The 25,642-nt window shown below is 37.1% G+C and overlaps 1 protein-coding gene across 1 annotated transcript; it reads right to left on the reverse strand.

The window, feature by feature from the left end:
- Positions 1-911: 911 nt before the first annotated feature.
- On the reverse strand, positions 912-25,469 carry LOC120090367 (U11/U12 small nuclear ribonucleoprotein 65 kDa protein). Its single transcript, XM_039047980.1, has 11 exons — positions 25,042-25,469; positions 24,873-24,942; positions 15,947-16,213; positions 11,921-12,002; positions 11,651-11,833; positions 10,566-10,757; positions 10,314-10,481; positions 10,043-10,130; positions 7,179-7,237; positions 6,185-6,250; positions 912-1,581 (listed from the first exon to the last, which is right to left on the reverse strand). The coding sequence occupies exons 3-11, from the start codon at positions 16,090-16,092 to the stop codon at positions 1,498-1,500; spliced, it is 1,068 nt and encodes a 355-aa protein (XP_038903908.1). The 5' UTR covers positions 16,093-16,213; positions 24,873-24,942; positions 25,042-25,469; the 3' UTR covers positions 912-1,497.
- Between the last annotated feature and the right edge of the window lie 173 nt (positions 25,470-25,642).

The following is a 25,642-nucleotide window of genomic DNA, read 5'->3' on the forward strand; positions in this document are numbered from 1 at the left end:
TATTTTAAACCTTACACTCGATATGTTTATAAACTACAAGTCAAAACTATTGAGGAATATAAAAATTGACATTTAATCTTGAAGAAATTTTTCAAGGCGACAATTAAACAATTATACATTTTGTAAAGTACATGAGCTAAATCATTGTAAATCAAATTTTAAAGACTAAATTATTAGCTCTATGAAAGTTGAGGAACCAAAAATGATTTTTAACCTACAATTTATTTGAGCCTTGGAAATATTTCATTTTAAAATGATAGAAACTAACTACATTTAATCAACAGTAAAAGTAGGGGTATACATGGATTAGGTTGAATTGGATTGAAATCCTTTTTAGACTCAACTCAATTGTTCAAGTTGTAAATTTCTTCAATCCAAATAATCCTTATTAAAAAATGAACCCAACACAACCATAAAATATTTAGGTTGGATTGGTTTGAATTACTCAAGTCATTTATTTACATTTTTGTTCTAAAAATTAGTAATATGTTAGTACGTAGATATTTGATTTAATTATTTTTATATATTGAATTGAGATTAACAACTCAATTTAAATTTATATAATGCATATTTTCTTTTCAAAATGCTAAAAAAACTTTTTTTTATGAGTGGTTAGAGAATAAATTATCTAAAAATAATGAAACTAAATGAAACAAAAATAAATTTGTGCATATAATTGAAAATGAGTAATATATATATATATATACATTTTAAAGTAAATAATAAGTTCAGGTTGGTTCGAGTTGATTTGAATTACTTTAGGTGACCTTTGAACCAATCCAACCCAAAAAAATTTATTTATTTGAACACAATCCAATCCAAATGAGTTGATAACCCAACCCAATCCAAACTCGTTGATCGATTTTTTCGGGTCATCGGATTTTTTAAAGACCCCTACGTAGAAGTAATACTACACTTTAAATAACTCCTAAAATAAATTATGTAAACAAATATAACTCGACCCAAAACAGTTTAGTACAATCACCCAGCTAACATCCATTAAGCTGGACAAATATATACAACCTAAATCCTTGACTCAAGTCCTAAGAAAATTTGTACAACCACCACCATTTTTGAAAGCCAAATGATACAGCCTCATTTCATTGAAATGACCTTCCGAACATGCTTCAATAATTGACCTACAAGATAATGTACGTGCATTTATAACATTAAACACCAACTTGGCTCACATCATTGATACAACAATGTTGGTCAAGGGCGAAAAATTTCCTCGTACTCCTTCCTTGTCTGTCATATTTCTGATATTCAATAACACAATAGTCGTTGGTTCATGTCGGTTGAGGACGAAAAATTTTCCTAGTACTGTAGCTGGTCTGAAACTTTTTCTATACTCTTTCCTTTCATTGCTTGCCATATTTTATGATGTGTTAAATTCTGAAAGGAAAGGGTAAGTACTACTCTAGTACTATAAATTTTTCCCGAGGGCTCGCATAAGCTTATCTTTTGGGGGTCCAATAGTGTACTAGTAGCCAACGTTTAATTCCCCTTGGCAGCTCCTGGATTGCGCCCAAACTGGATAATCATTGGCTTGCCTTTGAACACATAGCCATTTACTAAATTCTGTCAACACAATGAATTTGGCATATTAGATATTTAGCCCATTTTACTCCAACCGGAAGAATATAACAAACCAAACACAAATAATACCACAACCTTCAAGTATTTGGAATAGAGCAGGGGAATAGGGAAGTTAGCATTTCTCTGAGGTTCTAAAATATAGGAGAGAGACCATATACCGGCCCTCATGCTATGAAGCACAACACTTCATTCTAGGGGTGGTATCGGTGTCGGACACATTCCTTCAGATACACAGAGGACCTGTGTCCGAAACACGCCAATCTGCATGTCCTAATTTTTTTAGTTTCGGCTACGGCTGAAAAAGAATTCTAGGAACTATTGTCCGAAGTCTAGGCCCAAATTTAAAGTCCAATTACTTTCTTTTCAAAAAAAAAAAAAAAAAAAAAAAAAAAAAAAAAAAAAAAAAAAACCTAAAAAGTAAACTATAATATAACAAAAAAACCCTAAAAAGTAAAAACGGAATATAATATAACATTCAACTCCCCTCCAACAATGTCGTGCAATTTAGGGAAACTAACGAGCACAATAGTCTTCCCTGTTCTCCTTCTCACCGAAGGAGAAGTTGTTGTCAACGTCTTTTGCTCGCCACTACCATTGCTTTCTGTTTGCTATCAATGTGTTCTAGCCTCCTCTTTCATATCAACTATCAAGTTTTTTTCCCCTTTGAGTCTATCATTATAAAGTTACTTGCCGCCGGCTGCCTATCGTCAAAGTTCAACCTCTTTTATATCAACTATCAAGTATGTTTTTTTTTCTTTTTAAGTATATCATTATCAAGTTACCCACGGTTGGCTGCCTATCTTCAAAGTAAAACTTCTTTTATATATTTTATATATTTTTTTAACCATTGCCCACGGTTGAATGTCGTTTTCTAATTTTCAAACTCTTACATGTTACATATACATATATATATATATACATACATACATACATATACACACATACATATACATATATATATACAAACATACATATACATATATATACACATATATATTAGCCACTGTCATTTACCAATCCTCAAAGTTCGAACTTTTTTAATATTTTTTTCTTCTTTAAACCTATAAGTTAGCCATTGCCGAACTTTAAAGTTGAAATTCTTATATTTTTTTTCTTCAAGTGTATTAAGTTGGCCACTGCCATCTTCAATCCCTTATAATTTTTATATATATTTTTTTTTTGTTAAATGTTAGGATGACATCTACAAACTCTAGCCAATATCAATCATCAAATAGTTCCATGGAATCTACCACCTTTGAAGATGATTCAAAACTCCTATGGCAATATATGACTTAAGATTCAAAAGATAAGTAATGGGGGTCGAAATTTTTCATGGCAATGCAACTTTTGTCATGACATAAAGATGAACTCATATACAAAGTTAGAGCTCACTTGTTGAAGAAAAATAGTAAAGGAGTTGGGTCATGTTTAAAAGTCACTCCTATAGATATAGCTGATATGCAAAAAATACATTTGAATAGAAATAAAAGTTCCTAAAAATGTTCTTTTGCCACCTAAATCACCCTCAATAATATCAATTGAGGGAGTTGATGTAAGTAATTCTCTCACAAGTAACTTCGACTTAGAGAACAAGAAAAGAAAAGGCAGTACAAGTGCACTTGAAAAGTCATTCAACAATACATCACGGGACCAACTAGATGTGCTTATTGCTTTTATTTTGTGGGCTTGTTGTTTTCATTTAGCAAGGAATCTACATTTTATAGGTGTCTTTACTATATCGCAATTTGCTGTCAGGATATGTGCCTCCTGAATATAATAGCTTGAGAACAGGTCTTCTCAAAAGAGAAAAGGCAAATATTGAAAGATTATTGATACCTATTAAAGGTGAACGACATAAAAAGGGAGTGAGTATTGTGACTGATGGATGTAGTGACTCATAAAGATTGTTGATTAACTTCATGGTCATTTCTAATGACAAACCAATGTTTAAAAGTCAATGGATTGCTCCCGTGAGATCAGTAATTTATTGCAAATTTGATGAAGAAAGTGATTAATGAAGTCGGGCATGAGAATGTTGTTCAAGTGATCATAGAGAATGCTTCCAATTGAAAAGGTGTCGGACAAATTATCGAAGCACAATTTCTAAAGATTGTATGGACACTATACACAATTATCAAATTTTCAACATTTTCATAAAATTGGGACATTGAAATTTTCATCGACATCGATATTTTAAACCTTGGACATAATATGTTTATGTACAAAGTCAAAATTGTTTTAAAAAAATATATACAAATAGACATTTAGTTTTGAAGAAATTTCAAGGCAATAATCAAAACGGTTACACATTTAAAAGTGCATGAACTAAATTGTTATACATTTAAAAGTGCATGAACTAGTTACAAATTTAAAAGTATATGAGCTAAATCATTACAAATCAAGGACTAAATTGTCACCCCATGAAAGTTCAAGAACCAAAAGTGACTGCTAACTTGCAATTTTTTATCTATTTATAATTATTATAGTCGACAAAAATTGTGCTTGGGCACTTTATTGCACCTTCACAATTATGAGCATTATATGTTATCACTTGAATAGTGTTCTCATGACCAACTTCATTAATCACTTTCTTCATCAAATTTGTAATGAAGTCCTTATCTGTGATCTCACTAAAGCAATCCATAAACTTTAGGAACATTGGTTTGGCACCAGAAATGGTCATGAAGTTAATCAACAAGCTTCTTTGTGAGTCACTTTATCCATTGCTCATAATACTCACTCCCTTATTATGTCATTCACTTTTAGTAGGTGCCAATAATCTCTCAATATTAAGAGAATACTTTTCCTCGACATATTATATCCAAGAGGCACATATACTGACAACAAATTATTTGCAATGTAAGTAAAGACACCTAGAAAACATGGATCCCTCACTAAATGAAACAACAAGCCCGCAAAATAAAACATTCAAGCAATAAGCGCATCCAATTGTTCTCGTGATATCTTGTTGGATGATTTTCCAATTGCACTTGTAAAGAATTTTCTCTTGTTCTCTAAGTCAAAGCTACTTATTGGGAGAATTATTCACATCAACTCTACCAATTGATATGACTGAGAGTGATTTAGGTGACAAAAAACATTTTTATGAGCTTTCTTTTTCTATTTGAATGTTGTCACATCTAATTTTTGCATATCAACTATATCTTTCAAAGTGACTTTTAGACACGGCCCAACTCCTCGACCATTTATCTTCAACAAGTAAGCTCTAACTATTGTATATGAACTTTCTTTAAGTTACATTGCCACGAAGAATTTCCATCCCCATCACTCAATTTTTGATTCTTTCATCACATATTGTCATAGGGATTTTTAATCATCTTCAAATGAAGTAGATTCCATAAAACTATTTGATGATTGGCAGTGGCTAAAGTTCGTAGATGTCATCCTAACATTTACCAAAGAAAAAGAATACATAAATTATAAGAAATTGAAGACAACAATGGCCAACTTGATACACTCCAAGAAAAAATATTCCAACTTTAAAGTTCCACATTAGCTAACTTGATAGATTAAAGAAAAAAAAAATTGGTAAACAACAATGACTAATATATATAGATATATAGTTTGAAGATTGGAAAACAACATACGACCGTGGGCAATGGCTAAAATATATATATATATATATATATATATATGAGGTTGAACTTTGAAGATAGGCAACCAATGATGGGTAACTTGATAATGATAGACTCAAAGGGGAAACGAAAGATATACTTGATAGCTGATATCAAAAGAGATTAAAGATTGAGGCTAGAACACATCGGCAGTGAATAAAACATAGCGTGGGTAGAACACAATAGTTGATATCAACCCCCTTGCCCTTAGGTTGTTCTTTTGTTTTTTGTTGAAATATACATGGGTGTTTCTTTTTCTTTTCTTTTTTTTTTTCCTTTTTTCTTTTTTTTTTTTTTTTTTATAAAAAAAAAAAAAAAAAAAAAAAAAAAAAGAAGAAGAAGAAGAAGAACATGTCGCCGGCAACTTCTGCTCTAGTGAAAAGGAGAACTAAGAAAACTACTATGCCCGTTTGTTTCCGAGAATTATACAGAAAGGGTGGGAGGAAAGTTGAAAAGTTAATGTTATATTCAACTTTTACTCTTTAGGTTCTATGGTTTTTCTTATATTTATTTTAAAAGAATTGTTTCTTCAATATTTTTACAGCCATGTCTGAGAATTACCCTTATCGTGTCTCAACATATTGGAATTTTTTTTATAAAAAAAAAACATGCAAATTGGTGTTTCGGACACGTCCCCTGAGTGTCCAGACGAGTCCAAACATCTGTGTGATGCATATTTGACACTGATACTACCCCTAATAAAGTATTTGTGCTTCATAGTTGTACCAATTATAAGCCAGCTGCATAGAACTTAAGTTGAACAAAAATCTCTTCTAGCTTTTGTTTATATTGCAATCAACTCAAACATGTAAGAGAAGAACAATTACTCCATAATTCCACAAAGTGGAGTGGAATTCTGGTTGATCCTTGACAACCAAAAGCACTCATGATCAATATGTCGAGTGAATAGTGATCAAGAAAAACATGGATCGAAATAATCAAATACATACCAAGGCATGTTGTGCAAGCTCAACCGAGGGAAATGTTACAAATGCTTGGCCCCTCATTCTTCCCTCCTGAAATTTAGAATAAGAAAAATTTTGAACCCCAGGTCATGATTATACACAATCAGATGAGCTATCCCTATTTTCTGCTCTTTCTTCAAGAAACTAACACACATTGATAAAAGATCATATTACACTAGGTCGCATTCTTTTGAACAATTGATAACCTAGGTCATATTTTATTTGATTTTTTTCCCTTAACTGCTATGGTCTGTAACTTGCAGCATTCAGATCCCTTTTTTTCTTCTTTCCTTTTTTTCCTTTTTGGAAAAAAATTTCAATACAAGTTTTGTTCGTTTGATAAAAAGTCATACATTTACACTCCAATTCTTTGCAAGACTATCATGCTAACAGGACAATTTCTCCCTTCCTCAAACTTGTAGGGAAATGTCCCAAGCATGGTCAGCAAGAATCCAAGACTGATAAGTTCGTCTTCTTCAAATACTCGGGGGTATTTTTAGCGTCCCATGCTTTATAGTATTAAAATCTAAGATGGTGTATTTTCTATATACTGTGAACTTTAAATAGCTAAGTTATAGTACGTTAGTGCATCTCACCCTTTAAAAATAATGATGAAATGAGATCTAATTGTATAGAAGAATTGACAAAGATTAACCAAAACATCATCTTTTTTTAATTTTTTTTTCAATCAAGGATGTATAGCATTTCTCGAGTGTGGAGAATCAACCTATGCAATCTTCAGCCGCACCTTTCCATAATTTACAACTACAAGACTAAGCTTTGGTAAGACTTCCCTTATTTATGCTTCCCTTTGTAAAAGCCAATGCCTAATAATAAAGCATATTATGTATATTATTAGCCCCCCAATTCAGACAATGAGGCAACTTTGAAGATGTTTCTTTTATGCTCTTCAAGTAATCAGAGAAGAAATTACATAATTCTCGGTTAATCAAAAACTGATTGTCAAATAATACCTAACCTGCATTAGCTTCACAGTTAGAGCAGATTTGGCTTCATCAATACCTTCAAATAATGATCCTACAAAATAAAAACCACCTAGTTAAAACTAAACCTCTCATTGGAAAAGATAAGCACCATATAAAATTTTATAAGTTTAAAAGTTGGCAAAGAAAAGCATTAGAAGAATGTGAAAGTAATGTTCTTCCATGCATCAAAAAACCAGATATATAGGCCTATCCTAGGGTTACATTGAGGTGACATTCAACTTATAATTAGTTGCACATTCTGGAAATCTTCAAATTTACATCTTGACATATTGATCTAACAAAAAGTCTGATGCAAAATTTTAGCAATAGACCAGGACAGGTTCTATATTTTGGTGTATGGTTCCCACAAGGACTTGGTATTGCAGGACGATTGACCAGTGAGTGAGTCGAGACACAGAGAGCGTGTAAATGGGAGGAACATAGTGTGGAAGTAGCCAACTGATAGTAGCTTGGAAGAGAGAGATTCTCAAATCCTTGTTTTATCCCGAGATAAAATGTACTAGAGTAGTTTAGTATTTCAGTATTTCCTTTACCCTACATATGAATTTATGATATTGTTTAATACTATTTACCTGGTTCTAACCAAGATAATAAAGATAACAGATCATCCAAAGTACTGACACCCAGAATCAAACTTAACAAAATACTTCAACTAAGCCCAACTTTTTTTTTATAGGAAAAAAGAAACATTGTTGCTTTATCTAAAATAAAGCATAAACTAAAATAACTCTGACCAAAGCATCGTTGATTTATCTAGTATAATTTATCCTGAAGGCTATATCATAGTTGATGGCTCAAGCTCATCAGTTCTCTAATGCCTCAGATTAGTTTTCTTTTTTTTTTTCCCCCCCTCTCTCTCTCTGGCTTTTTTTTTTTTTTTTGGTTGATATTCCTGCTCCTTTTCCTCTAAATGGGAATGGGAACAATACATAAATCCATGACACACAATTAGGAGGAAAGGTCTCGCAGGATGAATGGGAGATCTGGATAACAAGAAGTTGTATGTTTTAGATGTTGGGAAAAGAGCCAAACCCATTTAGTGAGGGCATTTGTCGGTGTCAAGGGACTACACAAGAAAAGGTCAAAGGGGATCCATAAATATGTCAAAAGTAATTCACACGGGTACATCCCAAACTTCTACCCATCTCACAAGCTTTCCCTTAATAATTGAACCCCTACCGAGGATTTTTTCATATCTATTCTAAAGCTTACCAGTTCAAAAAACCTATACCAACAAGAAACCTAGCCCTTGTACTCAGTGGGCACGACAAATGTATCGTGGCCATTCCAGCCTCATCCAAACCTTTTGACAAGAAAACCAATACGGTGACGAAGAAAAAATAAAGAATTTTTGGTTCATGGAGGAAGTAAGGATAGCAAAGAAAGTAAAACAAAGCCATTGTAAGGAGAACCAGTGAATAGAAATGAAGAATGCTCAATCATGTGTCATTTTTGTGATTCTGATCTGAGAACTCTATATTTGTTATCTGTTTCAATTGAAAAGTTCTATCTCTCGATAGTTGTTGATGAGGAGGACTATGGATGTTGTTTGATGGAGAAGATGGGAGGGGGAGCCATGGATGAGGGTGTTGATCAAAGGGGTTAGGGGTATCCGGCATGGTGAACTCCGATGGGGGTGAGTGTGGGGAAGAGACGCAAGGTTGAGAGAAGCCGTAGAGAGATTATTTTTGGCTTCTACTTCTAGTTCTTTTGGGATATTTTTGTTTGGGTGGTCCTTTGCTCTTCAAAATGATTGATGTAGGGCTAATTTGGGAATTTGAAGATTACTAAGATGGCTGTATTTTAATATTTGTTTTTAATCATTTTCCAATTTAATATTTTAGTTTAGGTGTGACAAAACTCTTCTCCTTTGGTTCTATTTAAAGGAGATAAGGTTTAGTTAGCTAGTTAGCTAGTTAGGCGCGAAACCACCATTCCCTTTGGATCTATTTAAAGGGAACATTGTCTAACATTTCATTCATTATTCAACATCAATAAAACTCCTTCACCAAGATTATGTTAGGTACTTAAGCACCTTGGAGAACCACACCCCAAAAGCTAGCTATTGGGGTGGGAGAGCCAAGCCACTTAAGTACCACATTGGTCATCCCATTCTAACCAATGTCGGACAAAGGCATCCCATACTACATTGGTTCCTAACAATACCCCATCCCCAGAAAGTCGACATCCCGACAGCTACTCCGGCGGTACTTCACTCGGCCACACCCGTTCAGAACCCTCCGCTGGTTCCACTCCGGAACGTCGACAACTGGCTTTAATATAATTGTTAGGTACTTAAGCACCTTGGAGAACCACACTCCAAAAGCTAGCTATTGGGGTGGGAGAGCTAAGTCACTTAAGTACCACATTGCTCATCCCATTCTAACCAATGCGAGACAAAGGCATCCCATACTACCTTGGTTCCTAACAGATTACTCCAAGAAACTCATCTCTTCAACAATTGCATCAGTGAGATCTATCTCTTGCACTTGGGGCACCCTTTTAAAAGGGATGAAATTCTTTGGAATATCTTCAAAAGAGCTTTCAGCCGGACTGTTTGGCAGTAAAGGAATGTTCGAATCTTTCAAGATAAAAGATTTTTCTTCTCATAATCTTTTTAATACTATGGTTCTTTTGGTTGTATCCTAGTATAAATATTCCCCTCTTTCAGTATTATAGCTATAATTTTGGCATAGCCTAACAGGATAAAAGGAGAATAACAACAAATAATTTTTTTAAAAGGAAAGAAAAAAGAAAAAAAATGCTTATCAAAAAATCAACAGGGAAATTAATTTCCATATATGCACAAAGGCTGAACTGGAGCGAAGAAACTTACCAAAAATATAGTAGAGGTCATCATTCAATACATCTTTGGCTAAGTTCTTGATATACAGCACCGAAGTAGGATTCCCAGCAGTATAGTTCTGAAATATCCATGAAATTTCCAACATTAGTTTTATCACAGATAAATTTTCATCACTCAAAGGTAAATTAGGAGAAAAAAGGGAGCTATATGTTCGACCTTAAACCAGGGAAATCAATGCAAAATTTATTAAACATTGGACCTTGAACATTGGAAGTGAAATTTATTCCCAGCAGTATAGTACCTTGAACATTGGAAGTGAAAGAATTTCTTCTGGAGGCAATTTGCCTCTCTCTAAATCTTCAAGCGTTGCATAGGGCTTTAGATCATTTGCTTCCTTTTCTGTCTCTTCACAATCATTGTTAATGTTATCAACTTTTCCATCGTGAATCACTTTAGGGGCAATCCTAATCTGCAACGATTAAACAAGGGAATCTGAAGGAATCATATAAATAAGATCATATGCCAATTAGTTACATCTTATGATAAAAGCAACCTGAATGACTGGGTTTTTCTTTTTGATCATAGGAATCTCTTTTGGAACCAATGTGGAAGGCTTCACCCCAACAGCCTCATGAGCCACATTTTTGTCTATCCCAGGGCCTACAATTGTTTCACATCTAGAACGCTTGTCTCCTGATTTTGCAGTTTTTGAAACTCCACTTGAATTATATTTTCCATCCACATCCTGAGGCAAACTTAAATCCAATTAATCAGTAAGTTCCAAAAAAAAAAAATGGGAGTACATTATGTATCTCATCTCAGCTAGAAACATTCTAGAACAAGAAACGAATAGAATATAAAATAAAACCGTAATCCCTTGATGCACCTAAAAAATAAAGGACAGGATGCACATTTATCAACATTTATCAACAAAGGAAAGAACATTTATCAACATGAAAAAATAAAGGACAGGATGCACCTAAAAAATGTAGATGACAACATCAACAAAAATTGACATCATCGTCCGTAGGAATAAAAGAAGATGAATAATTTTGCTGACATGCTCTCAGTATAATTTCGAACCACAATAAAAAAATTAAAAAAATTACAAGATCCACGGGGCCCAATGGATATACGGGGAAATTTATGAAAAATACTTTTTAAGAAGTTTCACTTATGTATGAAATTTATAAAAGATGGGAGAGGGTCCAATCCAAATAAGTTACAATAACCTTCTCTTCAACTGGACAAGAGTGAAGAGAAAATGTAGGAAATAAAGATGTGAATATTTACACACACACAAAAAAAATAATAAAAAAAGGAGGATAGAAGGATCTTCAAAGGTGTTGACTATCGGCCAAATAATCTCACTTCCAGTCTGTACAAAAAATTGATGCAAGGTCCTAGTTAAAAGACTTGCAAAACTGTTGCTACTAAATGACTAAAGAGTTGTCCTCCACACCATAGCTCAAATTAATCAGCTGATTCATATGGGAATGTTCCAAAGAAAAAATGGTCATACTCTTATTTGGATATACCTTTAGTATTAGTCAGAGCAGACTTTTGGGCTCCCACTGAAAACAGAATTTCATCCAAGCTAGAAAAGTGAGAGAGTTTTACCAGCTCTAGGCAAGTTACCTCTTCTGAGGACTCCATTTCTGACTCATCGCTGGACATATTTGTTACTTGAGGCCTTGGAGTGGCAGGAGGAGGAAGAGGTGGCAGCGATGGTTGTGCAGGAATGGAAGGTGGGAGAGGTGGAGTGGGTAGAGGCAATCGGAATGGAGCTGGAATGTTCATCTTGTTCATTAAATGCAGCACCTACAATTAAAAAACTAAGTTGTAAGAATTTACTTCAAATATGCTCCAGAATTTAGACGTATAAATTATCATTTCATTTGTAGTAACCTGAGTATAAAAGCGAGGGACAGCTATGAGGGCATTAACAATGTTGGTCAGGATATTACCATCTGGAGGAGGATAAGCATACCTAAAAAAAAGTTTTTACCAAATCTTATTGAATGCACAACCAAATACAATTGTCTTCACAAAAACTTCGTAAAGAACAAACAATTTAGATAATGAAAAACCCTAAAGTAAAATAGTAATTTTAAAGGAAACGTATCTAATCAAGACATGAAAAACAGGTGATGCAGTACAAATGGTATCCCAATAATATTTATACCTTTTCCCATTAGGGATTGTATGTATTTTCTCTTTGGATTATTTTTTTTCTCTTTTAATGATAAACCAAAATTTTTTGAGAAAAAGTGAGCCCAACCAAGGAGGACCTCCTAGCCAATATTGTATCCGGAAAAAATTAACCTGCCACACAAAAAAACTCAACCTTCTTGGATGTTTACCTTCCACACACAGGAAAAATAAAGACATTTGACTGAAATGTGCCAGCCAAACAATGACAAAAGAAGCAAACAGGAAAAGGTTTGGAAGGGCAAGGACTCCAAAGGCAGATATCCCCCCTAAAGGGGTAGTCCACAAGTAAAGATAACAAATCCATAACATCTTTACTCTTAAAGATATGTTTTTTTTAGGCATCCTTTCAAACTACCAAAAGATCCTTTAGCTTAATCATGTTCAAGTTTTTTATTGGAATCTCAAGTTGAAACGCATTGCCTGCATCTTCACAGATAAGCCATCCACTGCCCAAACCATTTAAGGAAGCAGGTCAGCACTGAAGAATCCACGACTTGGTATCCTCTCTGTTAGACATTCAAATTGTCTCTACAGCATTGTGGAAAGCCATCCATTCAAGGGTCTCATCACCTGTTAAAATTCCTTCTTAATGGTACCACCCAACCATTTGAAGAAGCAGACTAGCACTTATTCACTTATTTATTTTTAAGATAAAAATTAAGAAATAAAATAAAAAATAGCTTCGTTGTAGAGGTTATATTGTAGATTCTTGGGGAAGAAAACTTGAGCTCCCTATCCTCAATCCACAAATCCTCCCAAAAACAGATTCTATCGCCTCTGCCCAACTTTAATTTGTACCATTTTTCAGCTATGCAACAGGCTTTGTAGATGGATCCCCAAGGACCCTAGGTGGGCCAGTGATTTAAGAAATTGGAATCCAATTTCCTTCATTGAAGAGATGCCTCTCAAGCCATATTTTCCATAATAACGCTATAAATGTGATAGACCAATGTTACGAGAGCACCAACTAATACCAAATATGATAAGAATTTATATCAAATGGAGGCAAGTAAAAGTATCTTAAAAAAAAGGAGGTAAAGATCCTCTTTGGTCTTATTACAATAGCTCTGTATCGTTGCTCACAGTCCAAGAAAGGTAGTCTTTTCATTGGCTAATGGGATTTCGCACCTAACGGTCTCGAGTGATTCCTTCCTCTTCTAGTTTTGGAGTCGAGTAGCATTAAAATGCATCAATTCAATAAAAACAAACTATTTGGGCTTTCCTTAGTAGCAAATCACTAGTATTTGGCTTCTTACATTAAAGGCACACCAACTCTGATTTATGTTACATTCTCATTAACTCTAAGTCAGCTCTGTAAATTCCTGATTTTATCTTCATTTACGTCAAAGTTTTCAGTTTTCACTGATGTCCCTAATTGGCATGTCCTTTCTCATATATATATTGTTGAAAAAGGTTGTTTTAGACCTAAGGGCTTTTTTGTCTTTTCATATGGTGTCTAAAGTATTAGGGTTTTTGTCTGATGGTATATCTGATTCTGGGGGTCTTGTAAAATATAACAAAATCAATAAAAACTCTCTATCGTGGTTTTTTCTCCCTGGTCTAGGGTTTTCTACGTAAATCTAGTCTTCTTTCTTCTTCCCTTAATTTCAATATGGTATCAGAGCAAGGTGATGAAACCCTAGCTGAGATAGAAGAAATTCAATAATCAACTTTAGCAAATAATAGGACTCCGACAGATCATTCAACTAATGTTGCAAATCAAGCCGTTGTCGATCGTTATCTCCAATCTATTCTCAGCCCAACTCAGACGCAACAGCTGCTCGAAATTGGTCAAACCGCGCCGCACGAACTAGGGTTGTAGCAAACGCAACCACCCAGCCCAGAAGCTCTTCAGTCGCGCCGACCCAACTGCTCCAGCGATCGGGTCGCTCCAGCCGGTCAGATTAGGTGTCGCTCAACCGCTCCAGCCGTCTCAGCCAAGCGAATGCCTCCTGTCTTCGCGCATCCCAGCCGCACCGACACTAGGTGGAACCACGGGCAATGTGCCCTCGGCTTCAGGTGGATTTCCAGCCGCACATCAGCAGCCGTTCTCCCTCGTCCAGCCACAATACCCTCCAACTGTGACTACCTTTCCCATGGCTGAAGCTTCTGGTTCGGCTTCATATGGGCGGACATATCCCATGCCAGCACCTTACAATTCTCCTAAACATGAGTCAGTTGGTTATGGTGGCCCTGTTGGGATCCAACAACAGTTAGCAAGCTTACAGCAATAGATTTCGACGCTCAGAGCTTTTTTTGGGACCACGATGAATCATCAAACAAGTTCCCATCCCAATTTGTCTCCAGGTCTCCCGTTATATTCGGAAAACCTAGTAGCTACTTATCCTACTTTACCAACTGCGAATATTTTGTCTGGTTCTATTCGAAATTCTACGAGGGTAATCATCAGAGAGAAACTAAATGGCCAGAATTACTTCTCCTGGTCTCAATCTGTTAAAATGGTCCTCGAGGGGCGATATAAGTTCGGGTATTTGACTGGGGAAACATCGAGACCGAACCCTGGGGAACCTCAGGAGCGTATATGGGAGGGGGAGGATTCTCTCCTCCGCTCAATTCTGATAAACAGCATGGAACCTCAGATTGGAAAGCCCCTACTCTATTCAGCTTCTGCTCGGGATATTTGGGAGGCTGTCCAGAAACTATATTCGAAAAAGCAGAATGCTTCACGGCTGTATACATTGCGGAAACAAGTCCATGAGTGCAAGCAAGGGACCATGGACGTGACATCCTACTTCAATAAACTGTCGCTATTATGGCAAGAGATGGACTTGTGTCGTAAAGTTGTCTGGAATTGCCCGATTGACGGAGTTCAGTATTCGAAGATTGAGGAAGTTGACCATATCTATGATTTCCTGACTGGTCTTTATCAGGAAAGTCATGACTCTATGAAAATGTACTGTGATAATAAGGTTGCTATCAATATCGCTAACAATCCTGTTCAACACGACAGAACCAAACATGTGGAAATTGACAAGCACTTTATCAAAGAGACGCTGGACAGTGACAGTATCTGTATTCCCTATATTACGTCAAGTCAACAGATTGTTGATGTTCTCACCAAAGGACTACCAAGACAAAATTTCGACACCTGGGTTAGCAAGTTAGGTTTTATTGATATCTACGCCCCAACTTGAGGGGGTGTTGAAAAATGTTGTTTTAGCCCTAAGGGCTTTTTTGTCTTTTCATATGGTGTCCACGGTATTAGGGTTTCTGTCTGATGGTTATTTATATACGAGTCTGGAGGTCTTGTAAAGTGTAACAAAACTAATAAAAACTCTCTATCATGGTTTTTTCTCCCTAGCCTAGGGTTTTTTACGTAAATCTGGTCTTCTTTCTCCTTCCCTTAATTTCAATATATATATATAGATAAGATAGATAGATAGATAGATAATTAACAGGGAAGTATATTTGATTTGAGTAGCTTCAAGCCTACACCTGTTGATTTAGTACCTTTTGTGAGGCTCATTTAAACTATTGAATGTCTAATTGTGTAGGTGCTGAAAACTTTAAAACAAAAGTTCAACAGTCAAGTACTTAAAGAACATCTTGAATTTTCAATAAAACAAAATATTAAAGAGTCATCAACTTCAACTCCGAACCTTAAAGAATTTGTAGACCTATCATGCAAAGTAATACATTAGAAATAAATAATAATAATGTAAGATGAAAACATTAAATAATAGTAAGAGAGCACCATACCCAAGATGAGGAGGGAATGGATAATCCACACCAAGCCTTGCAGCAATTGGCTCACCAAAATGCAGAGGCCTTGCTCTCATACTCTCAGTGTGATCTTTACTCCTATGGTCCTTAGATATGGCATCTTTTATGGCAGCATCCTCCATCTGAAAAGATGAGGATACAACAAAATCCTTCCTTGACACAGATACAATCTGTTTAAATGTATAATATTAAATTGGTGTAGTAGCCCTTTCCTCTGCTAAAAGCTCACCAAGAAGCTACAGCCTGCCACCATGAATCACAATAGTATGGTGAAGATTGTAAAGCTCACATCATAAGTTAGACTTCCGAAAGAAAACAGAATAACAAAATTTCATTTCTATCACTGAGAGCATATACTAAAAAAATAGTTGTCTCGGTTCATAGCTACTGTTGCTCAGGGTTGACATAAGTAGATATCCATTGCTAATTGCTATATGATTTTTGACATTCCAACATCTAGAAGAAAGATAGGCCATAGTAAAACAATCAAACATTTAGGCGATATCTCCACTAAACGCCACCAAATCTCTGTGTTGCCAGTCAGCATAAAAACTGCACATTGGAGTTTGTACTTTTCCGGGCACCTCATAAAACGGAAAGTCATCTCAATCGAGGACAACCACATCTCTGCTTTAATGGGATCCCTCAATGATCCATCGAAGGAGCGAGAGTCAAACTTCCTGAAATCCCTCAACTCGGTGACTGGGTCTGTTGCAACTGAACTAGTGGTACTGGCTCCTTCTGAGCCTGGTTCTGGCCAGTCTGTCCTGCCATCGTATTACGGATCAACTCCTGTAGTCTTTCCATCAAGGAGGATGCAATGGTTTCTCCAATTTTTTGCCTCCATTGTCTTTTCGTCAACTTGAGTCATAGGGGGATTTGAAGCTGTCGAGACGGTCTGGCTACCATCGACCCCCTCTTCCTACACGGGGAGGGGGAGAATCCTGAACTTGTGGATGTTGCATTTGGGGGTCCGGAACCCCTCTAACTGTTTTTCTTGGTCTGAGCTTAGGTGCCATGTCCTGTCATGAACTCACAAATCAGCTCTCTTTCTCTGCATCTTTCTCAAGAAAACATGCTACTAAAACATTACATCAACTAATCTCATGTATGTACTGAAAACATTCATTAGTAGGACATACCTGGCGATGACGAGGAATCCATTACTGGGCCACAGGGACTACTTACGTAGTAAGTCAGTCTTCAGAACCCAAAACATGGGCGCCGATACCAACAGTAACGACCCGACCCCCTAGGACTCAAGTTGTCGTTACTAAACGCATGCATGCATTGAAGTTAAAACGACATCCTTTTTATAGTGAAATAAATGCTAAATAAATAAGGTAGCTTAAAATATTTTTATTAAATCCAAATAATAAATTCAGATGATAGGGTACCCAAAAGTCATAAACGGAAATAAATAAGTCCGAAAACAAATCTCAACAGTAAGTTCCAAATACTAAAACTGAAAGTGAATAAAAAGATAAAGGAAATCTTAAAATATGAGCGGAAGCGTAAAACTGGTCCCCAGTGGCTCGTTCAAGGATTCCTCTTGTCATTTGCCAGTGCGTCCTTGCCCTTACCTGAAACATAAACATGAGAAAGAGTGAGTATAAAATACTCAGTAAGTAACCCCACTACCGGGGTCAGGCTAGGAATCTATGTCCTCTAGATGCCTTCCTCTGGTGGGGCATGAATGCCCCCTCTAGTCCCCATGGGACATATATCAACATGCAAAACTGACCTCTCATCCAACTGTAGTTAAGTGTACCCACTACCTCTAGTAAGTCCCGTAGGACCTACAACCTCTGGTGATCCCAAAAGAGACACCACCTCTAGTGAATCCCGAAGAAAACACTACCTTTAGTGAATCTCGAAAGATAATACCACCACTAGTGAATCCCGAAGGAAACACAACCTTTGATGAATCCCGAAGAATAAAACCACCTCTGGTGAATCCCAAAGGAAACACAACCTCTGGTGAATCTCGAAGGATAACACCGCCTCTGGTGAATCTCGAAGGAAACACAACCTCTGGTGAATCTCAAAGGATAACACCACCTCTGGTGATTCCCAAAGGAATCACAATCTCTAGTGGGTAACTAACTAACAGTAAGGACGCTACTGCCACTGCAACATTATAGCATGGCTCGAGGCTTAACTAAAGTAAGTTTTCTCTCTACTCTCTACTCTCTCCTCCCTCCTCTCTTTCCTCCTTCCCTTTCCGATATTCCTCCGGCAACTTTCCCTTCTTCCTACCACCATTCCTTCCATTAGAGTTTTACTATTCAAGTTACTCTCAATGGAAATCGAAAATTGTAAGATAAATGGCTACTCCTACTGTATTTAGACTGAGTTGAATCTATACTACATTGAGGACATGGAAGCTTGTAGGGTGTTGTCCCTCTCAAGGGCACAACTATTATGGCTGGTAGAGCAGGCATCTAAGCTAGCAGCAAACTCGAGTAATCATTATTTCCTCAACAAAGACAGAGGATGCGATGGAGTTACAAGTTTATCCAAGTTCAAGGATAGCTCAAGCTGGGTTTTGAGGTTTGTTGTGTAGCCTTCAACCGAAGGTCCGTGTTTTATTCATGTCCCAGAAAGTCCAAAGCATCAAGGTTGGTTTTCCTTCATTGGTATGATCAAAAGTTTCTTAAAAAAAAGTGAGGATTCATGCCTACTATCAAAGAAGAACTATTCAGCCCCAGAGTATCCCAACAAAGCTACATCAATGCCAAATCCTCAAGTCAAAAAAGGAACAAGTTTTGCGGATGTGGTAAAAGGAAAAGAAGACCTCAAGTGGAAAGTTTTGGGGGGTGGATCTCAATAAAAAATCTACCTTTAGATTTTTGGAACAGAAGCATCTTTGAAGCTATTGGAGCCTACTTTGGAGGGCTTGAAAAAAATTGCATTAGACACTCTCAACCTTACCAATTGTGTTGATGCAAGAATTCAGATTGCTAGAAATTTGTGTGGTTACATGCCAGTAACGATTGAAATAAAAGATGAAATTAGAGGGAATATCTTCTTGAATTTTGGGGATATAGAATGTCTAGACCCTCCCACAATAGTTAAAGATGAGTTATTTGTACCCAATTTTTCAAATCCGATTGATTTAGTCCGATTAAATCAAGTAATGAAGGACGAAGGAGTCGTGGTCAATGAGCTGGAAAATGAATGGTCATTCCTTGAATCCAAGAGTCCAAACCAAATTTCTTAAGGAATCCCATTGCTTTTCTGGAAAAAGCTCCGCAACAGCCGCTTAGGAAGACGAAGAGAGAGTCTTCATTAATTGACACACAAGTCTCTAAGGAAGATGAAAAGTCCTCTCTGAGAAGGACACAGAAGCCAGATCAACCACCCTGTGTTGAAATGATTCCCTGTTCAGCAGTGGAAAGGCCCTCTTTTGAAAAAATGCGGAATACGAAGCATCACCCTCATGTGGAAGACACACCTTGCTTAGAAGAAGCCGAAGAGTCACCTGGAATTAAAGAAAAAAGAAAAAGCGGACGATTCATGTACTACTCGGCCCCTCTCTCCTCCTTTGGGTGGTAAAAAGTCCAAATTAATTATTAGCACTCCAGCACATGACTTTAATGAGGCAGCTGTTAATTTTGAGAATATAGACAGCCAGGCCTTTGGCATTCAGCCTTAATCTGCCGATCATTTAATTTCCCCGACAACCCAAAAGTCTCTGAAGGATTTGGAAGTTGATTCAGCCTCATTCTCCAAGAGGAGCACGCACCTCCTCAAACCATTCCCCAAACACTTTGCAAGAAGATGAAGCTCCTCATTTAAATCATGGTCCCTAATTGCAAATTCAGACTTTCTAGAGGACTGTTGCGCCAGGATGCAACTTCCAATTGCCAAGACCAAAAGGTTAGTAATTCCTCCTCCTAATAACTTCACGTACTCCTCATTTTGTCAAAAACTTAGACCCATCTTTCCCTTCTGTGCAAGGATAATGAAGACCAAGCCGAAACTGATATGAACTTGAACCTTCTTTTTCACAGTGAAGAGGTTCAGGAGACAGAGAATCTAAAAGCCCCTACTCCAACCCCTCCAACCTTTTCTGACATGCCACATGAGCTCAATTCCTTCTTGGAAATTTGTGATATTGTCCTGGCTTAATCAGGACTGGAATTCTGCCACTTCTACTAATTTTCTGATTTAAGAGGCCCAAATGAAGATCATGTCATGGAATACTAGGGGCCTTGGTGATAAAACAAAAAGATTGGTTATAAAGAGACTCTGAAAAAAGTAAATCCGGACATTGTTTTGCTTCAAGAATCAAAAAAGGATAGCTTCGACCTTCCATTCATAAAAAGCATATGGAGCTCAAAGGATGTATGTTGGACTTTCGTGGAAGCGCAAGGCAGATCAGGGGGCATCCTGACTTTGTGGGATGAAAGCAAGATTTCAGTCTCTGAGATTGTTAAGGCAGAATTCTCATTAACAATAAAATGCCATACCATTTGTAAGAAAGTGTGTTGGATAACAAATGTTTATGGTCCAAACAACCACAGGGAAAGAGAGAGATTGTGGTCCGAATTAACTTCCGTAGCAGAAAGCTGTGAAGATGCTTGGTGTCTTGGTAGGGACTTTAACTACATTCGAAGAAGGCAAGAAAGATTTCCAATAGGAAGAGCAACTAGAGAAATCAGGCACTTTAACAATTTCATTAGGATTTCAAACTTACTTGAAATTCCAATGTCAAATGGAAGATACACTTGGTCACAAGAAGGTAAAATAACTTCAAGATCGCTCATTGACAGATTCTTCATCTCAAACAAATGGGATGATCTCTTTGAAAACTCAAGAGTTTCAAGACAAGCTAGACCAATTTCTGACCACTTTCCACTATTATTGAAGCTGGAGCTTCGAATGGGGACCTTCTCCATTTAGATTTTGTAATAGTTGGTTAAAAAACAAAGGATTGTTGTAGGATAATCGAAAGATCCTTAAGTATGGGAAGTCAACAAGGATGGACTGGTTTTGTCTTCTCAGCCAGATTAAGAAGATTGAAGCAAGCCCTAAAAAGATGGTTACTGGAAGAAACAAAACGACAGAAAGCTAATGAAGATGCAATTTTGGAAGAGATAAGAAGAAGAGACTTGACAGTGGAAAGTCAAGAAGAGCTCTTAATAGAGGAGGATTTAAGAATTTCCTTAAAAGCAGACTTAATATCCCTTTATCAAACGGAGGAAAGAGATCTTATACAAAAAAGTAAGCTGAATTGGTTACAATTGGGGGATGAGAATACAACTTTTTTCCATCGTTTCCTTGCGGCCAAAAAAGAAAAAGCTTAATTACCAAACTGATTAATGATCAAGGAGAACCAACAAAGTCTTTCAGAGAAGTAGAAGCCCTAATATTGGGTTTCTATAGCAGTCTTTACTCTAAAAACCAGGGCTCACGTTCACTTCCTCAAAATTTGGGTTGGCCAAGGGTTTCTACCGATCAGAATAGGCAGCTGATTTCCAGTTTTAACCTAGCAGAAATTAAGGAAGCAATAAAGATGTTGGGAAGAAACAAAGCACTAGGTCCGGATGGTTTTACCATTGAATTTATACTAAAATTCTGGAACCTATTAAAAGACAATCTGAAGGGCATCTTCGATGAGTTTTACCACAATGGAAAGCTCAATTCATGTATCAAAGAAAACTTCATTTGCCTAATCCAAAAGAAGACAAAGGCAGTCTCAGTGAAAGATTTCAGACCTATCAGTTTATCTACTATAGTCTATAAGATTATAGCCAAAGTTCTTGCGGAAAGACTTAAGAAAGTAATGCCTAGCCTAATATCTCAAAGTGCATTCATTGAAGGTAGGCAAATCCTTGACCCGATTTTAATAGCCAACGAGGTAGTAGAAGACTATAGAAGCAAGAAGAAAAAAGGCTGGATTCTAAAACTTGATCTTGAAAAACCTTTTGACAGAGTGGATTGGGAATTTCTTGAAAAAACCCTTCATGAAAGGAACTTCCACTCCAAATGGATTTCTTGGATTTTGGGTTGTATTTCTAATCCAATGTTCTCCATCTTCCTAAATGGAAGACCAAGAGGTAGAATTAAAGCTACAAGGGGAATTAGACAAGGGGACCCCCTCTCTCCCTTTCTTTCCCTTTTGGTTAGTGATTTGCTAAGTGTGTTGGTTGACAGAACCCGGGAAAAAGGATTGTTCGAAGGCTTTGTGGTTGGAAAAGACAAGGTACAGCTTTCCATTCTTCAATTTACTGATGATACTTTGCTATTTTGTAAGTATGATGATGACATGCTAGACACTCTTAGAAAAAGCATTGCACTTTTTTAGTGGTGTTCCGGTCAAAAGGTTAATTGGGAAAAATCTGTCATTTGTGGGATTAATATTGAAGATTTCAAGTTGAGGGCAGTAGCTTCAAGGCTGAATTGTCAACTAGCACACCTTCCCTTCTTATATGTGGGCCTTCCCCTTGGGGGGCATCCAAAAAAAGTAGATTTTTGGCGGCCGGTTATTGATAAAGTGCATAAGAAACTTGACAAGTAGAGAAGATATAATTTATCAAGGGGTGGAAGAGCTACTTTGTGTAAATCAGTCCTTTCCAATCTACCAACCTACTACATGTCCTCTTTCTCGATGCCTGAAAAAGTGATATCAGCCTTAGAAAGGGCCATCAGAAATTTCTTTTGGGAAGGCCACAAAGGTGGTAAGATAAATCATCTTTCGAAGTGGGAGCTAGTATCTAAAAACCAAGAAGATGGGGGTCTCGGGCTAGGAGGACTGAAAGCTTAACTTGGCCCTTTTAACCAAATGGGGCTGGCGGTTTATGAAAGAACAAACCTCCTTGTTGAATCAAGTCATCACAAGTATCCATGGCAGCAGCCACTTCGGTTGGCACACATCCGGCAAGGCTCATTGTAGTCTCCGCAGTCCTCAGATCAGTATGTCAAGGTTATGGATGAAAGTTGAGATTTTGGCAGCCTTTAAATTGGGAAATGGAAACAGAATTGTATTTTGGCAAGACCCTTGGCTGGATTCTTCTACTTTAAAAGACAGATTCCCTTCCTTGTTTGGTTTAACCACCAACCCCAATGGTTCAGTCTCAAACTATTGGGACTCTCATACTTCTTCATGGTCCATCAACTTCAGAAGAGCCTTAAAGGAAGAAGAGATCCTAGAGTTCCAAATCTTATTAGCTTTGGTGGTCAAGAAAGAAGTAAACACTAGGCAAGATACTCGCATTTGGTCCCTTGAAACTAATGGCTCCTTCTCAATTAAATCACTGGTAAACCACCTCTCTTTGGCCTCTCCACTCTCAACTAGCCTTCAAAAGGGTCTTTGGAAGTCCAACAGCCCAAGGCGAGTTAATATAACAATTTGGATAATGCTTTTTGGAGCCCCTAATTGCTCCTCTGTGCTGCAACGGAAGCTGCCTTCTTTTTATATCTCCCCCAATTGTTGTGTCCAATGCAAATCAACTGAGGAAGATCTTCAACGCCTCTTCTTCAATTGTATTTTCGCCATTAATTGCTGGAGAGCACTTCTCAACTGCTTCACCACTTCTTGGGTCTTCGACAACTCCTTCAAAAGCAATGTACAGCAACTACTTTCTTGACCAACTCTCAAGAAAAACTCAAATTTACTTTGGATTAATGGAACAAAAGTAATGTTGGCTGAAATTTGATTTGAAAGAAACCAAAGAGTGTTCAACAGTAAGGAAACTCCTGGGTTTGCTCGATTTGAGGTGGCAAAGCTCAATGCTTCTCTTTGGTGCTCCTTCTCTAAATGTTTTGAAGCTTACTCCTTACAAGACATAAGTTTAAATTGGCAGGCATTCATTCAAATGGAAGCCTAGCTGGCGGCTCTTCTAGTTCGGTTGTTCGATGTGGCAGCATCTCTAGTTTTTTCTTTGTCACTTTTGTTGTAATTGTTATCTTTGTTGTATTCTTGGATGTATGCAGTTTCAGCTTGTGAAGCATTTGTTTGTTCTTTTTTCATTGTTGTTTGCTAGTTTTATAAAGTTCCCTCTGTTTTGTTGGATATGATGAGGGCACTATGGGGTGTCAACCTAGTTGAGATGCCCGGGTGCGCCTGCTGATCCTTTGGTTTCAATTTTGGTTATTTGTATTCGCCTTTATTTTCAAGTACACATCTCCTGTACTGTCTCTTAATGATTAATAAAGGCCATTTCCTTTTAAAAAAAAACATTATAAAATGGCTCTATACCATGCATGTACATACATCTTAGATTCTCAAATCAGACATAATCTCATAGGATAACCTATATTCGTCTCATGCTAGCATTCAAACATAATCTCATAGAATACACATACTCATCTCATGCTAGCGTTCAAACATAATCTCATAGAATAACACATACTCATCTCATGCTAGCATTCAAACATAATCTCATAGAATAAGACATACTCATCTCATGCTAGAAATCAAATATCTATATGCGCATTTAATCCCTCGAGTCATTATATCAAAGAAGACGTACATCAATCATACCATCAACCAAGCATGCTATTAATCAGTCATACTATTAACTTATTTTACTAGCGTACACCTAATGTCTGACCCGTGGGCAGTTCTAGTAGTAAGATTACTTACCTATAATTGCAAACTCTAAAAACTAACAAGCTTAACCTCTTCCTTGCCCAACAAAACCTTGAATCAAACCAAGCATAGTTTCAAAACCACCAATCCTAAAACAAAAGCTCTCAACAACTTACGAAAACCCAAAGGATCTAACTTAAATCACCCAAAAAAAAGACACCAGGACACCTCAAGATCCAAACCTAACACCCAAACATCATGGCAAATTATTTTAGGCCACAGCCTATGGTTCAGTCAAACTTAAATCGAGTAATTCATAAACATACAACATGTTTAACAACCCAAACGAGTTTAGAGCCTTACCCTTCACCAAAATTCGTCGACTACACCTTTAATCGGCTGGACGACAACTTCAACAACCTGAAATTTTGCACTAACATCCAAAATACAACAAGTACCAACAAATCAAGGCCAAACTCTAATGACTACTCAAAATCCTCAAGAGACCCAATCAAAAACAATTTAAACTTACCCTTAATCCAAGATTCCGACGAAGACCAAAGCAGTGGTGGCCGAATGTCAAACTGAACGAGGGGCGGCGACGGCAGAAGTGGCGCGACTGCAGTGGCGGAGGGGCGGCGGACGCGAGGATCCAGAGTACGGGGCTGAGCTTCTGCAGCGGCGCGGCGGGAGTGGGCTGGGTCGGCGGCGACGGTGAAGCACTGGAGACGGTGGCGGACGTTGTGGTTGATGCAGGATCGCGCGACTGGGCTTGATGGCTCGTTCGGTCTACGGCCTTCGACGGCTGGTGAACGCAGCTTGAACCGACGGTCTTCGACGGCTGGCGGAGACGGCTCGGACTGACGGCGGGCGACCGCTCGTGGCTAGAAGCGGCGAGCTGAAGGGAGGGCGGCGGCTGCTAGGGCACGTGAACGGCAAAGAGAAAGGGGGGAATAAAAAGAAAATAATAATATATAAAAGAATAAAATATAAATAAAATAAAATACTTTATTTTATTCTATTATATTTTATATCATGTTTTATTCTTTTCCTTAAATTTCTAAACCCTTTTTCCCTCACAATTTTTCCAAATATAAAAGAATTTAACTAATCCCCTTAAAAAGAAATTAATT

Source organism: Benincasa hispida, chromosome 11 (genome assembly GCF_009727055.1).
Source record: "Benincasa hispida cultivar B227 chromosome 11, ASM972705v1, whole genome shotgun sequence".
NCBI lineage: Eukaryota > Viridiplantae > Streptophyta > Magnoliopsida > Cucurbitales > Cucurbitaceae > Benincasa > Benincasa hispida.

Coding starts and splice junctions, on each gene's coding strand:
- LOC120090367 (XM_039047980.1), bottom strand. CDS start 16,092: ATGGAGGATGCTGCCATAAAAGATGCCATATCTAAGGACCATAGGAGT. Junction 10,482..10,565: donor AGAAAAACCCAGTCATTCAG/GTTGCTTTTATC, acceptor TAATCGTTGCAG/ATTAGGATTGCCCCTAAAGT. Junction 6,251..7,178: donor TAACTGTGAAGCTAATGCAG/GTTAGGTATTAT, acceptor TCTAAATTTCAG/GAGGGAAGAATGAGGGGCCA.